Consider the following 18,235-nt stretch of genomic DNA (forward strand, 5'->3'; position numbering starts at 1 on the left):
ACACCTGAACCTTTATTTTGACGCAAGACCATGCTGCTACCCATAATGAATGGATCATACATGGAGTCATGGTAATTGGCCACTTTAACTGCGCATGGAAATAGTGTAGTAAGTTTGTTATAGATGTATTGAAGACCAGTGTTCCTAGTGAAACAACTGGGAACCTGCAACAGTGTTATCCCATTTGTACATGCCAATTCAATTCTTTCATGAAAAGGCCTCGGGGTCAAGAGGGGATAACAAAAATTTGGCAAAGTAGGCAAGCCTTCTGCTGGTATGTCACGACTTGTTTTTTTACAAGAGTGAAAGAAAAGTAGCCACTTATAATTATTCATCCAAACTTCTATATTAAAACTACATAAGATTTAGTCAGGACATTGTGAAAAAAGGGGGGAGGGAATAACTAACACTGCAAATCATATATAATATATAATCATTGCTTCATTTATTAATACAACCCCTACAACAATGTTCTCGGTTACTACAGCTGAGCCAAAAGTTTCATCAAAGCAGTGCTTATTTCATGAGGTCTACAAGTCACTTCCCCTGTTGAATACAGGTTAAAGAATGAGTGAAATTGAAAAGTAAAGTGAACTGAAACCCTGACCCTGCACACTCAGTATGTTCACACACAGAGGAGAGAGATCAGTCCAAGCACTGATTTGATGGCGTGGGTGTTTTGCAAAGGATAGAAAGACGGTAGCGAAGATTGAAGGTAGACACAGGACATCTGCTGCTGTGGCTGCTGCTCACTATTGCTTTGACATGGGAGGACTAAGTTTATTACCAGACAGACATACAGCACACACAGTAGTCGCAGTGGGCTTGTCTGTGAAGGACTTTACGCACAGACTTGATAATTCCCACAATTTGTTCCCACAGGACATGACTAATCAAAGATACAAAAGTTGGTCTCCCCACAGTTTTTGCTTCTCTGCCTTTTTATCTCTTTGAAACATCGTTAATTGCTTCACATCAACTCAGTATGTCTGTGTAGAAGCCTTTGTTATTTAAATCAACATTTCATAGGAAACCTACATTACCAATACAAATACCTGCTATGTCATATGACCAATCCTTTAAATTACTCAAAATGTCTGTTGTGTGTGTGTATGTGTGTGTGTGTGTGTGTGCGTGTACTCACAGATATTAGCCGTGCCCTTGGGGATGGGCAGGTAGGAGCCAGCACTCCACGCTCGCCCCTGGTAATTCTTCTTACAGCGGCCACAGTCAGGCCCAGTGGTGTTGTGTTCACACTCGCAGCTCAACTTCTCTTTGTCATACACACAGCTGTTGGCGTGAAGGTTGCACTTGCACCTGTCAAAGAGGGTGAGAGAAGGGTGGTCGGGAGGTGGGAGAGGAGGGGAGCGGGGTGGAGTTGAAAGAGGACAACCACGTCAACACAAGTGAATATTCCCTGCGCTGAATGAAAATTCAGACAGGTCTTATATTGGTGGAAAATGCGGCTGAAGGGCAGCGTGTCCTTGATTAGTGGTGGCACTGGAACACAGTCATAACGGCTATAGCAGTTGCTTCATAAACTTCAAGAGGAGTTAGTTCAAAGGAGCCCTGCGATTGCACGAACAAATCTAGGCATCATTATTTCCTCCCTTTTCTCCCCCCTCCTCCCTCCACTCCGGAAGGTAGCTCAGTTTTAATTGTCCCACTGGAGGATGCATAATTGTAGTAAGGTCACAGTTGATGGGCAAGGGAAGATCAGGAGGGAGAGAGGCACAAAGAGGTGCGGAGGAAAATAAGCCAAGTTAAATTGTGGAACAAGCACTGAGAAGATTGAAGGCATCGAGTCTTGTAGCTCTGCAAGGCGAGGAATAGCTCACAGTTAGCCAGAGGGCGGCATGGAGAAACAGCACGGCTATGTTCGCTATGACAAATTAATATGAGAAGAGATCTCAGAAGCATATTTCCAGTTTGGAAAGAGGGACTCCCTTAAGGTGCACTAAATTCCCGCTCACATCCAGCTCACTAGAACCTTCATTTAACAATAAACTCAGCAAATTCATTTTCTGCTGTGGCTAGATGAGCACTGAGGGGATATCTACCTGTTAAATTAATTTATGATCCTCATGCAGCATAAAATACTCTGAGGAATGGATAGAACTTTGAATTGCTAAACCTCTTTTTGAAGAGCTTTGCAGCAGAGCACAACATGACTGAGCGTTAAAGGAAGGATCCCCCATCTGATACGATTTTTGCATTTTAGATGTTTTATTACAGAAAGTGTATGAAACCCACGACAAATTCCGTCATTATGTTACCTATGGATGGCATTATAGTGAAATTCAACGATTCTCCTTTTTGCTGGGGACCCCCTGGAACGCCCTCAAGGACCCCTGCGGTTCCCCGGACCCCACTTTGAGAATCACTGGACTAGAGAGTTTAGACAAGTACAGAGCTGGAATCACACGCTGCTTGACATCTAAAGCTGAAATGTGATACTATGTATTCTCAAAACATCAGCATGAGAAACACGAGATTCTCAAAGATAACCTTATTGTTTCCAAAGTGCTAACATGAGTCACGATCACGCACCAGTTCCAACACTGGCTGCAACTTTGTATAAACTCTGGAAATCTGACTTCCAACAGGAATGACTCATCGTAGATGAACGGAACTGTGGCTGTTTGTGTATTTTAGGAGAAAGGACTAAGAGGCAGACAAAATGGCACAACTCAAGCCTCCTTTTGAAAGTGCCCTTTCATCAGGCCATCCAGTTTTTTTTTAACTGGGACCCAGGTGAAATGCATCTTTCAATTTGTTCCTCAGGCAGAGGGAGACAGAGAGAGAGGGTGAGGGAAAGGTGTTGAGGAGGGAGATGACACAGATAGCCCCACAGTTGTGTTCGCTAACGTCTCAGTGAGAAACTCCGGTGACAGCTGGCCTCTTTCATCCAGCCCATTCTGCTTCGCCGCAGCTTAGTGTGATCCTCAAACAAATATAATAATTTGGAGGGAAAGCATTCATCCCCCCTTGACCCTGGCACTCAGCATATCTGCTATTTGCCCCAAACTTAAGAGCTGTGTGGTGAATCGGGTTTTGGGGTCCAATAGCTTGTCACATTTCAGATCCGGCTTCAGGCTCATCAAATAAAATACTTTGCAAAACTCAGAGGGTATTGAATCTGATAAGGAGACATTTAGGCTTCTTATGAGGCGTCTCATTTTTAGCTAGCAACACATTACTTCTTAAGGATTTACAGCACAGGTGTTTTTTTCTGTTTCAGTAACAAGAAGTGTAAGGGATTACAGTTTGAAATTCAGTTACTATTCCCAGTAATGCTCCGTTACTTCAACATTCTGGGGGTCTGCTTGTTTGCTGTCTTACTGGGGACGTTGGATGGAGGGTTGATATCAGTTTCTGTTCAGTAGAAAAAATGGTACGGAAAATGTTGCATGGTGCAGGGGATGGAGGTAGAGGAAGGTGGTTAGCCTTTATCAGAAGAAGAGAAATGCAACTCCCAGTGCTTTTTTTTTTTAGCAGCACAAACAGACTTACATCAGTTTCAGTAGTCAGAATCTCCCAGTTAAACATTTTCTTGCATATCATTTCAATTTTACATTCTGATTTGGGACATGCAGTTTGGAGTAAGTAGCACATGAAATATAAGGGATGACTTCACCTGTTACTTCATCATGTCAGATACATTTTCAATATGCATTTCACATCTTATCCTGCTCATCTTTCTTTTCAAGTTGTAGATACAAGATATGAATAATGTTTAGGCAGACACTCTTAACTGTAGTGTTGCTGCTTTCTAAGCCAAAGGAAGCTGATAATACATCTCAAAATAACTCTGAGTTTTAGTTTTAACTTTGGTTACAAATATTTAAAGTTAATGGATAAATGGATCCAATTCGAAAGGATTCAGATTTGAAAAAATGCAATCTACTTCACTTCAAAAATCAACCACATAATAATACAAGTTATTTTGTTTTGATTGTCCACATTTGTCTGGTTGCACGGACACACTATAGTTAGTGATGTTTGTCTTTTCATTTTTCATAATATTAGTTTGAATTTTCTCTCACAGCTTTCTATTGCCTTTCTAAAGTATATATGTGTATGTGTAAGAGGAGTGGATAGGGCGTGTGGTGTGGAATGACTTCACATGGAGCCCTTTGTGGTTTAACCTTCAGCTTCTTTTAACCTCGCCAACATTTTAATCAGCGTCCAGAAATGATAGCGCCGTCGGCATAATGATGGAGACCGCCAGAGAGGCCCTTAGGGTCTCATACCCACCAGTGCTGTTGCACTGCCAATCAGCAGTGGCTCCTGAATGTGGATACCGGGGGAGGCTCCCTCACCGCTGCACCAACAATTACAGCTTCAGAGAAGGTGCAAAGTAAATGTGTATGTAAGAGCATTTTAATAGGAAATTCCCAACAGGGTTCCCCATACGTACAGTGTTTTGTCTTCATTTCCTATTGGGCATATTTCTCTTGAAACCTCTGTGGGTTGTGTCCTCCATGAGTCTTTGTATCATTCTCTTAACATCTCTCTTCTCCATCCACCTATTAGACCATCACTTTTAACTCTGCTCCAGAATCTCTTATTAATAAATATTCATGAAGCTAAGGCATCTTTGTTTTTGTGTTTTGCTCTCAAAGTGATATTGCTCGAGGCATTATTGAGTGTGCCAGCCACCGCCTGTGAGCTAAAGGTCCTGATATGTATTCATAAAATTACCCGTGAGGCCATGAGCGCAAATTGCTAGACTGGCAAAAAAAACAAAAAACAACACAGAGGAAAAAAAAACCTCAACTGAAGTTATGATTCCATTTTGTCTTGAGAAAGAGCAGTGAACATATTCTTATATGACAAGAGTTTAAAGTTCTCCTTGAAATGTGGGGGGCAGAAGATATTGTTGGGCCCAAATTTATTATTTTTCTTTATCACAGTGGAAATGCGAGCGGAGCAGCCCGTCGAGACTTGGCTTACCTGGAGCAGTGTGTTTATGACCTCTGCAGTAATGGGATCCTGATTGACACCATGGGTGCCGACGACATATTGTGCCTTCCCACTGATGATGCCAGCCACAACAAACAAAAACAAAGCAACCCAATGCCCTGTCTCTCAGATAAAATGCCCCTTTCCATCACTTCAGCCATTATCTGCATAATTCCATTCAGCCAAGTTCATCCCCCAACATTGCTCTATTTCGCTCATTGAGGCTTCAAAGCCAAAAGTATCAGCCACTAATTAATAGTAATTATCCATGATCCAAGCCTACAACATCCCTGACTCACAAAGCTGATGATCCCAACAAATTGAGCAGACTAAATGCAACATGGTCCTTAAGTGGGTTAACTAAGTGAAGCAATTAAATTTCAATCTAACGCCCAGGTGTTTTCATACGCAAGCCAATCGGGTCAAACACTGGGTTAATAAACGCTTCTTTTTTTTCGCTCATGTCTGCATCCAGTGTCTGCAGTAAATGAGCGACAAAACACCGGAGGTAGTGAAGGGCGGGAGGTGGGGTGGGGAAAGTGGCGGGGGCTTAATTATGTGTAAAATAAAATAGAAACACAGGATTGACTGGTAAAAAGGGCGTGTGAGGTGTGCTTGTGTGATTTGTTGTCTGTCGAATGGCTAATTGCACAACACACACACAGAATGAAATTTACTGTACGATATATTTGTCCCACCTGATCTCCCCAAACACATGCACACACACAGACACACACACACACACACACACACACAGACATCTTTATAGTGATACACACTACTGGTTCTCTGCACATTGATATGTGACTTCCATCTGCTGCCTATACTGGCTTAAAACTGATACACCTGCCTGCTAATGTGTTACCAGCTAATTGCCTTCCCCCAGCCTGCAGTGCATTGTGGGAAGTGGAAGGAGTGAGCGCTCAGCCCCAGCTCTCCTGGGATAGACCTCAGCCCCCAATCTTCCCCCTTATTATATCCTTCTTTGCCAGTCAACCCTCTCCTCTCACTGGGAAGTGGGCAGTTAGAGAAAAATGGAGGCTGTGGGAACCATGGCACACTCTCTGTTGCTCCTCTCTTAAACGTCAATTTTTGGTTCAATTTGTTGGCATGAGAAAATACATGTACAGAGCATGATAAGAAATTATAGACCTATTCAACATATCATAATTTCTATCAAATTCATGTGAATGAAACAAGACAGAAATTTTGCTTTGCATTCTGTCTGAACAGACAGTTACAGTTCAATTTGAAGTCCTCAGTTTATAATACACAGTTGTTAAACAGGTGAAGGCGCTGGCTGACAGACGGGCGGACTCTTGTCCCTTAGTATTTAGCAATCTTACATATCCATCATTTGTAACACATTTTGGTCTGGTAAGGCTGCTTGTAACAGCTAAAACTAATAACAGAAAAATGTACTTGAAGTCAAAGAAAAAGCAAGAAAGATCACTAAGAGCAGCAAAACTGTAAAGATCTGTTGTGTGTGTTTTTTTCAAATTATATTTTTAAACAGGTGCTGGTCACCTTTAGCACTTTCATTTATTTACAAGCGTTTGGCAAGTGGAGAGAGACACAAAGGAGAGAAAGAGGTTGCAGGAACTGGTTGCAGGCCAGAGAGGGTAGCACAGGCAAACCACAGTTTTCGTTACAGTTTGCAGAGATGCAACATACATGAACTGACTGGGAGTTAAGTCTCTACAGAAGCTACAGGCACAGCTGAGTTGGTTGAGCTGCCTGGCTGTGCTCATATGTACAGCAGTACATATTAGAAAAGTGATGTGCTTAAGTTGCCAATTAAGCCTTGGAGTGGTGCACACAGTAGTGACCCAGCTGCTGAACTATGGCGGCAAGCTTAAAAACTGCAACACTTTAAATCATTTTAATGATTGTTTTGGTGAGCTGATGAGTGTTTTTTCTTTCTGCTGCATGTTCCTCTCAAAATAAATCATTATAAATGTAAAAAGTAATCTTGCAAAACTAAAATGCCACAAAAATAATTATCTATCTTAGCCCCTCTGGTGTATAACCAGCCACAAAATGCCGAGACAACAGTACAATATCTGTATTTTGTGATCTTTGTCATTACACTGCAAGTTCAGTTCATCTCTGGTTCCCTGCATTGAAGTTAATGTGCCACCTGCCTGCATCAATCCGTCTGGGCTATTCATCTATTGAATCCTCAGCATTACTAATGTATGGAGTTGGACATGCTATCCAAGCAGGAGTCAATCAAGAGGTCTTTACTGCCTGTGACATGCCAAGCCAGTTCAATAGAATCGACATGCTGGGCCTCGCTGATACTGCTCTCAGATAAAGACTACTGGCTGTGGACCTGGCGACAGCAAAATGCCCTGCGGAGGAGTGAGAGAGCATCCCATCACTGGGAGGACAGTGCCACACAGATTCAATGCGAGGCCAGGTGGAGAAAGTGATGTTAAGCGTTCTTGTCATTTCATAAGCGGCATCACTGATTGGAGCCCTTAAAGAAAATAACTCCCCAAAGATCCCGCAGCATTGATTGCTTTGGGTCGGTAGCCGGTCCACAGACTGCGAGAGGTGAGACTGCGTTTGACCTCTGTTTGCTTGTGTGCTGGTGTGTGTGTGTGAGAGAGAGAGTGCATATGTTATGTTGCAGCATAAAATATTTGCCTCATCCATAGCCCCACACTTTCTCATTAAAAATCTTAATAAACATTTTTGTTTGATAAAAGTATCCATTTTGTACTTAGTATCAGTCACTACTTTATTTACATTTCTTAAATACTTCTCAATTGTTTTCTGTTAACTTGTTGCCTCTTGCTAATGTCACTAGCCATTAAACTTTGTAACTTTGGCAACCCTCTTCCCCAGGGAGGAAAAGTTAGGACAAATCCATCCAAATTTCCAAAATATCTTTCCATGTTTCATCAGCTCTAAACTTAGGAATCAATGTCTCCATTTTGTAATGACAATGTGTATTAGGCAGGCGGGGAGCTCTGGAAGACTGACAAGGGCCCCAAAAAATAGGTACAAACTAATATAAAATTATACGTTATATAAACCAAAAAGAGAAGAAAGACAAAGGAAAGGATGTCAATCTGTAACCCAGTTTTTCACCAAGCTGGGTAGCCTATAGTCTGTGAGTGGTGTTAACCTGTTGGCTTAATGTCCAGAGTGAAATAAGCTAGATAGCTACAGACTAGAGTTAGCCTACATTTCATCAACATTTAATCAGTGCAGGGAAACGTTTTGCAAGATATTCATATTAAATTGTTGTCCCTGCCCCTTTTAGCAGACTAACAACAGATGCGTCAGCAGCAGCCCAGTCTCCCAATAACTGTACCCCTCTCTGTCCCAGTGAAGAAGGTGAGCAACATTGTGTTAATGACATGCCAGTTAGCATCATTCCAGATAGTGAACTGTATACTTTATGCAGACTTGCATGTACAAATCACCAGCAGTAAATATTGCGCTAGTACTAGTGTTAAACTACAAGAAGCAAGACAGTTGCAAGAGTTATTTAAAACTTTTGATGGAACCGTTCTAGGTCCTAGAGACGTGGTGACAACAGCTGCACAGAGGGGGTCCAATTAGATTTTTTTGTCATGGGGCCAAAAATTCCTGGCGGCGCCCCTGCTCTTCCCTGTTACATAATCCCGAAGTCTGGAGCAGATATCGCTCATGGCTTCGCCCACCATGGGCCAAAATCTGAAACCAGGGTAGGACCCCAGGAGCAGGTGTAATTACAGAAAATGTTGGCAGTTTCACAGCAGAAGGGTTAACTCTTAGTGCTCTTAGCATTTCTTTTCCCTCTTAAACCCCGAGAGGGGTCATTAATAGCTCGGGTGGTAACAGTGTTCACTGTTGTGTTGAAAACATGAGCCCCTGATAGACCAGAGGGGACAACGTTTCCACTATATTAAACGGGGGGCTGCATGGCCTCCTGGTGATTAATGAGAACGGCAGGCGATGTAAAGAATTGCTTGAAGGAGGGCATGCAGGTGTGTGTGTGTGTGTGTTTGAGAGAGAGAGAGAGAGAAGAGAGATGAAGATTTAGAGAGAGGGAGAAAGTGGGCTTGTGTGTGTTTACATCTGGGCCATAGGTTTTGTATTTGTGTGTTTCTTTAGTGATTTTAGGTCAGGATTTGTGGCAGCTTTTACAGTATGTATCCTTCAGTATGTAAGCCTGCAAAATATGGGCTGAAGAAAAATGGAAATGTATACAAATGGTCTCTGAATTGTTGCATATTGACTGCTCCAGCAGGGCGGATGCATTTATGACTGGGAAAAGCAGGTGCAAAATTTGATGTTTTATTGAGCAACGGAAGAAAAGAGAGAGAAAGAAGATATATATATATATATATATATATATATATATATATATATAGAGAGAGAGAGAGAGAGAGAGAGAGAGAGAGAGCGAGAGAGAGAGGGCGATAAGAAAAAAGAAAGATTACAGCTTAACGAAAAGCTAGATGTATAATATGTCAGTATCAGCTTTATGACAATGCAAACTATTTCAGTGGCAGAAACAAATAAAATTGCAGCCAAGTAAAACTAAGTGCACTTTACAGGAGCTGTCCGATCAGCACCAGAAACCACAACACAAGCCAACAGACCTACGCATTTAAAGAAAATAGGGAAAATCTAATTTCCAGGGAGGTTTAAGGCAGTACTGTAAAATTACTTGTTTATGTTAATGTATTATGTATTGGAGTGTACATGATCGTATTGAAGCAGGACTGCAAAATATGAGAGATGGGAATTTTATACAAATGGTCACAGAAACTGATTAATCATTGCAGATTGACCACTGCAACAGTACTTCAGTACCAACCATACTGCAATGAAAACCATTAAAAAAACATTCAAGTTACGGAAACAAAGAATATTGCAGCAGAGTAAAAGACACAAAGTATAATTACAGGAGCTGCCTATTCAGCACCACAAACTAAGCCAGCAAAGCATTAACCGCAGTCTGATCTGCCTTTTTACAGCAGAAATCTTGTCAAATCAGGGACACGAACATGTAGTCTACATGTTTTTAGAAATGTAGGAATTACAATATATTTTTGTTATAATTCAAAAAAGCCCTTTTTATTCCACAAGTAATCCACAAAGTAGAAACAAAATTTAAAAAGAGGGGGAGCGGTGGAATGCAGAAAAGTGAGATCATTTAAGATATGCTAAGTATGTGCACAAATACAGGCACTCACTGGCATAAAGAACGCAGAAAATTGCTCAGTAAATAGAAATGGAAAAAACAATATTTCATTGTCAAGAAAACGTTATTTGGATTTTGTTGGTTTTTGTTTCTTTCTAATTGCGTTTGCACAATACACAGTTACAATCCTTAAAAATGTCATCATATCAAACTCAATTTATGGTTGGCATTTATTCTGATATGGCTATTAAATGTATGTACACTCATTAGTTGCCTCTGTTTATAGCAGTTTGCATTGTCATCCTCAGGGATTCATGGAAAATGACACAGGCATGGACTGTACTGTATGAAATTCAAAGCCACCAGCGACATTAGACTTTATTTCTGTAAATACCTGATACAAAAGTAGAAGTGACATTAATTTATGCGGCTCTCGAATCTGGTAATTTGTGGACAGCTTAGTAAGTCAAATCTATTGAACTTTCCCCAGACCCTCTAATCAACATCACCTAGCATCATAATCGCCATCATCTCCATCATCACCCCACATCACCACTTAGTCATCCTGCTCCAGTAAGTTTCATTACCTTGCTAAAGACGCAGAGGTCTGGGAAATTCAATGCAGCACTTTTTCTTTGTTTGATTGTTATTCTTCTCTTTTGTCAGTTGCGGCTCTATTGTATGCTTCTGTTCTGCTTGAAGGCTAAAGCACCGTTGGATGGCCATACGTAATGAGCGTCTGCATTCATTGTCCTCCGCAAAAGATAATTCGCTCAGAATCACTTTTCATGACTCAATGATCACATTATCAAGCAGTTTTTATTCATCAGTCCCTGTCGTCTTCAGATCAGAATCAAATATCTCGCTCGGGGAGGTTTAGGATCTTACCACATCAGCGCTGTCACTGTGTGTGTGTATTTGTGTGAATTAGACAAACAGAAACAGTATGATGACGCTGTCAACACTTTTCCCTCTGTTAGAAATGCTGTATCTGCTTCAGCTTATGAGGGGGAAATATTGCCATATGGTGTTTTCTTCACTTACAAGGCTCTCTTCTCATGTCACCCATGCCGATATGGCTAGCTCAGTGGGATGTCTGACTCATGACAGGATGGCCAACTCCTTTTGGTATTATGTACTACTTCACAACAACACTTCACTTCATCAACACTTTCTTTCACTTAGGTCAAGGTGGGCCCCATAGTTACTCTTAAAGTTATGAGTTCATTACATTGTCAGTTGTCAGCTCTTACACATGCTATTTTTGCATAAATATGTCCTTATCACATACATTTTAAGACAAGTATTTAGTATTGTTGTGAGATTATAGCTAAGAACTCCAATGTATGGCTTTATGGAACAAAAGGAGATTCCACTGTGGTACAAGAACGTCAGTATTAGACAAATCTGCAAAATCTTGGATTATTTTCCATGATAATGTTTTTTTTTTTATTCCTTCCTTCCTTTTTGTTTACATCCAATGATATCATAAAAATTATATGTTAAATAATGTTGGCAAGCATCCAGTGGTCACAGAGCAACATTAACTTATTTTGAGTCGTATTTCTAGCCACATGAATGTACGTCCAGTAGTCACTCTCTTTCTTTTTTAGCTCTGTTTCTGGTCTCCTCCAACTCCTGAGGGAAATTATTTAGGTCCCTGATTAACTTGGAATATCAAACATAAAAAATACGCTGTGTTTGTCCACTAATTAAAATTCTTTGCTTAAAAACAAAGAATGATTCAGTCCTACCTAGCTGATCAGCCTCACAAATCAGGAAAGGTGGAAACTAGCTGGCAGCCTGCCCGGCACTGTCTCTACAGAATGTGAAAGTCAAAACCAGAATCAGGGTGAAAAAAAGGATTAATTGGGGATTTATAATATTCTGGCTTAATGTTGTAGCCACTGGTGAGCTATAGTACAATATCACTCTGGTGGTTTGATTTCACTTAAATATACTCTATAGATCAACATTCCAACATTCTTACAGTCATTGCAGATTATTTATTTAGCTGAAATGTAATCAATACTTTCATCAATAATCTGTTCTTTCCTTGTCATGCTAATGCAGCTCCAGTGAACCAAACATCAGTCCTCCCTAGTCCTAGGGAGGACTGATAACAAATCTCACTTGAAGGAGAAGAAAGTGAGCAGTATTTCGTTGATAGTAGCTAGCTAATTTTACCCAGAGCAATCCATGGAGCTGAGGATGGAAAAATCCAGCCTCCCCTACTTCTCCTACAGCATCAAAACTAATAACCAGTGTAAGTACAAGTACTGTCACGTAGTAAAAATAATTATATATTTGATAATATATTTAAGGCAGAACTCCACAACTGAGATTGTCCCTGACAGGATAACCACATTAATGTCAATACATGTAGGCAACTTTCAACCAAATAATCAGAATAACAATGGCATCAATTACATAAAGTAGTTCCTCAGATATTATATATTAATCACTATATTATAGAATACGAATGAGGTAATTAACATCAGACTACAGAAGAGATTCCAGCCTGCAAAGATACATTTATTATTAATATCTGGGGTCATGAAGTGGATTTTGCAGGTGTGGTTTGTTCCAGCAATGTAGCCTTCGTGGGTGATCTCTGGCGGCACTTCTGGGTGTGGAATCATCCAATATGGATGTAATTCCTGGCTATGGGCTGAAATGGGAGGAGGATGAATTTCAGTGCAAATGGAGTTAACGTTTTGAGAGTTTCTAGCACATGGTGGAATGAACAATGGAAAAATTATGTTTAATATGTTCATGTTAGGTCAACACACGGAGCAACATTCTTTTTCCAACATGAAGCAACAGGGATCAATGTGGTGGCTTTAATTTTGAGAAACATTGGCACTATAGAGGCCCCTCTCTGTGTTGATCATACAATCAAATGACAACAAAATCTGAATTAGTATATTAGTTTAAATGTGCTACACATAGTATCTTTTCAAATCAAACTATTGCACTGATATATTTACAAGCTTACAAACATAATAAGTTACAGTAAAATATAGAACCATGTTTAAACTTATTCATTGTGTTTTATGTTTTTCCAGATGACAAGTGTTGCCAACATATCCCCCAATCTCTACCAGTTACTGAATCCTCAGTGTGGTGGTGGGGGCTGCAAGTGAAGGAGAGGTCAACGAGGGGATTAGTCATGAAACCCTGACAGGAGGGCCCATTATGAGGGCGGCCGTAGCCGACAAAGACGGGGGGAAGACACGTCGAAAAAGGCCTCTGCATTAATGAAATGGGTCACCACATGAATGTTGAATGTGCTCTGTCGACATTGAGGAAGGGAAAATGCCTCTGACATGGCTGGGTTTTGTGCCAAGACCCCTTTCTGGCACAATAGATGAAAATTGGCTACCCTCACATGGAGATAAAAAGGCTCATTGTACCGACTGAGACTGTCATGATTTTAATGTAACGCCATGGTAAACAGTAATTAATCATTTGGTTTGTACGGGGATATTAATGTATGGATCATGGCGTGAATCAAAGATGCTGCCTGCATTATCTGTATGTGTGTGTGTATGTGGGGATTTTAGATTGAATTCCCGCTGAACTAGATTTATGGAGTCAAATATTGGACAGATATTGCCTGGAGGATATGCACACACACACACACATACACACAAACACACACACACACACACACACACACACACACACACACACACACACACACACACACACACACACACAGGAGCTCATGCATACACATACAAACCTAGCCTCAGTTGTGAAAATATTGTATATATTGCCACCACATCCCGTACAGTATACCAGTGAAGCATGTGTTGTCTCGTGATACGTGATCAGCAGTGCAGTATTCCAGTCTTCAAGATGTAGATGCAATTTGTTGTCTGTGCTGGCTACTAATAATGGTACACCCATTGGGAGAGAAATCAATGCACAAAATATACGTTCTGCATTATCAGCAATGCAGCACTCCATGAGAAAACAAGTGGATCAACGTGAAGTGTAAACTTCAGCATCTGAAGTGAAAAATGAATGTTGCTTCATCCCTGACAACGGGAAAGGGATTTGCTGAGGCAACTTGTCTCCTGTCCTCTGCTCCTCCGCCGATAAAATCTTCATGTCACTTGTAGCTTTGCACCTCATATCTCTGCACTCGGTCGATTCCTCTGGCCTGTGATGAATAGTAAGGGATTGGCTTGTACACCTTCCCTGGGTTCAACGTCAGTGACATGGCGGCTTATCACTTGATTTCATTTGAACATAAAGCTTACAGCGTACTCGATTTTATCTCATACTGAGCTGTTCTGTACCATTTACACTGTGGCCAGCTTTTTTGTTTTTTTTTATGTTCGTCGTCCCTGGGAAATTCCAACATCAGCTGCTTTCAGTAAGAGAAGGCAATAGAGGTGAATTTGAAAGAATTTAAATATGAATTAACTATAATTGTTGGGGTATCTTTAATTAAGTTAAAAATGTTTTTTGTGGTGGATAATGTCACAGTGCTTTCATTTTTTACTCAAACAATTTTACAATAATGAGTTCTTTTTATTTCTTACAAATGACAATAAATGTGTCTTTTGCTCGACTTCCCCCCAACATATCAAACAAAACTAAGGAACACAGTATCTCAAACATTACCAGCTGTATTTGTAAAAACTCAAATAAGAAGTACTTACTACTGCTATTATTAGAAACCAACCCAACAAATCTGGGAAAGACTCCACGTCAGCAGTCTGCTTCTAAAGTCACCAGTAATTTGAAAGCACTATCTCAAAAGCAAAGATTGCCACTTTCACCTTCCCTCACACAAACTACGCCCACAGAGGTTTGGCCCTTTTTACAAATACTGCTTCAGCTGCAACAGCTTCATTCAGACAGGGAACATCTGAACGTAAACACTTTGCTGTTGTGTTATGAATATTAAAAAAGGAAAAAATCACAGGCCTTATGAAAGTACAGCACAATAGGTTTAAGCTGGATTGTCTTTGGAAAGGGGCAATTCAGCAAACAGAGACTAAGCAGTCAAAATCCATCTCTCTTTCATCCTGCCATTTGTATGTGAGAGTGATAGGCAGCTTGGGGAAAGGCAGAGGTTTTAAAAGGCAGCAGGGAATCTGTGGTTGGGAAACAGTAGTTTATATATGGTCTGGGACTTAAAAATCCACCTTAACACTCACACGCAGATTCACCTGTTGAAGACACAGGATGAATAAACTCAGACAGATGTCCTTTAACGCTGAGACATTTTTGTTTATTCTAACAAGACACAAAATATAATTCAAAGTGAATTCAAATCTGTTCTCTCATAACTAGCTACACTCTCTACACAACCTTTTTTTGCTTCACAAAGAACTTTTCATTCTCTGAAAAGGGAGCCTTGGATACATGCTCACCCCACCACCACTTTTCTATCCACATTATAATGGTGCTGAATGTTACTGATAAAAGTAACACTGATATATACGTCTCAGCTCCTAAATACCTGGTAGGTGAATACTGCAAAATCACACTAATGTGACACCCACTGTGTATGACAATTAGTGCTATTTGGAGCTTTTATTTTTTTAACGTACGTGTCTTTTAATAAAACAAAAAAGCCGGAACCCCACGTGAGTTTAAATTCTCAGAATTTATAGGATTGTAATACTTACTTAGAAGAGCAATAAGCTCAGGCACTTTAGTCAAATTCAGTTCAACGTCATGTGTTTTTTCTACGAGACATGGTGATGTCTTTGTGAAGAAAATTAAATGTCTATTTTCTCTTAAGATTAACTTCACTGTCTGTGCTGTTTATGCCTTGGGTTAGGTAAGATTCACGTCTCAAGCTCTGTTTTCATTGTGTATCTTACAACAGTGCACTAGATATTGGCATACCACTTTAGAGCGATAAATGGACTGTGCTTATATAGCACCTTCTTAGACTTCTGACCACTCAACGCACTTTAAACTACATGTCACATTCACCCATTCACACACACACACACACACACACACACACACACACACACAAACACACACACTAATATCACTGTCATCGGGAGCAATTTGGGGTTCAGTATCTTGTCCAAGGACACTTCGATATGCAGACTGGAGGAGCTGGGGATCGAACCAACGGCCATTTTTAGCCATGCCAGGAGCTCTGTGGCTCTATGGATGGAAATCTCTTTAATTAGAGCTAATTAATCACCTGAACCAATGCTTGATTGACAGGAAAAACATTGGCGTTTAGAATATTTTTGTCCCACCATCCAGGAATAAGTCCCATTTTTGTCCATTGCCATTAAAGGACACAGACGTGGCCGCGATGGTCCGATGTTGCCAGCAGCCATATATACAGATGACTGTGCACAGACAGCTGTGGCCTCTAGATATGGTGTACTACGCTCTATTGCTGCCAACGCGATGCACCTCATATTCTGCCTCCGCCTATCGCATTTTTCAAATCTGCTCTCTCCTCATATTCTTTCTCTTTTACCTTCACGGTTCACATGAATATTGCTTGGGGAGGATTTTGCAGCTGGTAATATCCAATTAATTGGATAGGGGGGCCAGCTTCTATATTAATGCCCCCTCCCACTACAGCTGGCTCTAGATGGGTATGTGTTTGAGTAAATGAATGTGAATGGTAAATGCTCTATACAGAAAACCACTGGAAACAAAATCTGCGTTTTTTTTTTTTATCATTAACATGCAGTTAAAAAGCAGGAGCTGCACGAGGACAATAAGGGGACAGCAGGTGCCTTTGTGTGAGACTGGTTTTAACTCTACAAGGACAGATGGAACTAATACATCATATTAGGATTTATTTCATGTTTTCTTTTTGCCAGCTTGCCCCGGCTTCTCTGCAGCTGCAGGTTGGTCCCAAAAACCTGAAAAGCGTTGGTGTCCTGACATCTTTGCTCGCGCATCCTTTACAAGGCCTTATCAAGCAGGCACTTTCAGAGCACGCGAAGAGGGTGAGCAAAAAGTTTCTGCCCCAACCAATGAAAATTTCTTTTGAGCTCCCAAACCTGGCAGCCTCAAGCAGGGAGAGGGTGTCTGCTAGAGACAAACTGAGGAAGGAGGATCAAAGGCAGGGGTGGTGGAGAAATGGTCAGAAGACAGGAGCAACAGGTGATGTAGGAGATGATGGAAGGAGGAAAAAAGAGACAAAGGGAGAGGCAGCTGGGGCTGTTTTGTTGCGTTTGAGTCTGAAGAGCTAATTAAGTTCTGTCAGTACAAAACAGAGTGAGGTAAAGTGTCACACTCAGAAAACTAAAGGTTCATTTAACTCCCCTAATGACGTCAACCAATGTCTCAAATGTCTATTTAAGACAACAGTTACTCTTCCTTTAGCTGCCAGCTGAGGCACTGATGGTTCTCAGTCCTCACATCAGTAGTAAACCTATTTAACAAAGTCATTCTACTGTAGATTTCTTTAAATGCAGTCAAAGCTGAATAAAATCTTGAAACAAAGATACAAAATCTTGCGAGGTAACCACAAAACCTTCGACGAGGAGAGCGATAACATTTCAGTTGCAAACCACCAGTTAGTAACCATCCTACGCTTCCTCTCCCGGTGGACCCCGCAAGTGTAGGAAGGCAGCTCGCAGCTTCAAACTGAACTGACTCAAAACACAATTTTCCCTGCACACTTTGAAGTGAGAAGGAGGATAAACAAGAGCAGGGAGGGGAGAAGGCAAGTGTAGGTCAGAGGATAGACTCAGGCCATGGAACTATTTCATTTGACAATGTGTGTTTTGTTATCTAATCACTTCATTCACAGAAAGCCAACACACTTTGAATGAGTATCACTGCAATACAGTATAAAGCAATTGTCAAAATAAACATGCTAAAAAAAAAACATGTTGCAGTACTGTGTGTACAAATGAGCAGTAACAAAGTACATTTACTGACTGTACTTAAGTAAAGTACAAGAACTGAAAATGTATAACAACATATATGACCACTGGAAAGTACAATGACATATATGACCGTTCCCCAAAACGACTTGTAGGAGCACTGGCAACTAGTCCAGCAAAAATTGTACCAGACCATAAGTACATTAGGTATGTCACATGACCTAAGTCACATGACATTTAACATGCGGTAAATGTTGTGTTGCAGTTTGGTTAGGTTTAGGCA

General features: G+C 40.8%; 1 protein-coding gene across 11 annotated transcripts in view; it reads right to left on the minus strand.

Moving 5' to 3' along the window:
- Window positions 1-18,235, minus strand: part of ntng1a (netrin g1a) — a 118,432-nt gene that overhangs the window by 30,012 nt on the left and 70,185 nt on the right. For all 11 annotated transcript variants that reach the window (XM_046063721.1, XM_046063745.1, XM_046063735.1 and 8 more), the window contains exon 4: window positions 1,145-1,317. In XM_046063721.1, coding sequence (XP_045919677.1) covers window positions 1,145-1,317 — 173 coding nt within the window. The remainder of the gene's footprint in view (window positions 1-1,144; window positions 1,318-18,235) is intronic.

The sequence above is a fragment of the Micropterus dolomieu genome, linkage group LG01 (genome assembly GCF_021292245.1).
Source record: "Micropterus dolomieu isolate WLL.071019.BEF.003 ecotype Adirondacks linkage group LG01, ASM2129224v1, whole genome shotgun sequence".
Taxonomy (NCBI): Eukaryota; Metazoa; Chordata; class Actinopteri; order Centrarchiformes; family Centrarchidae; genus Micropterus; species Micropterus dolomieu.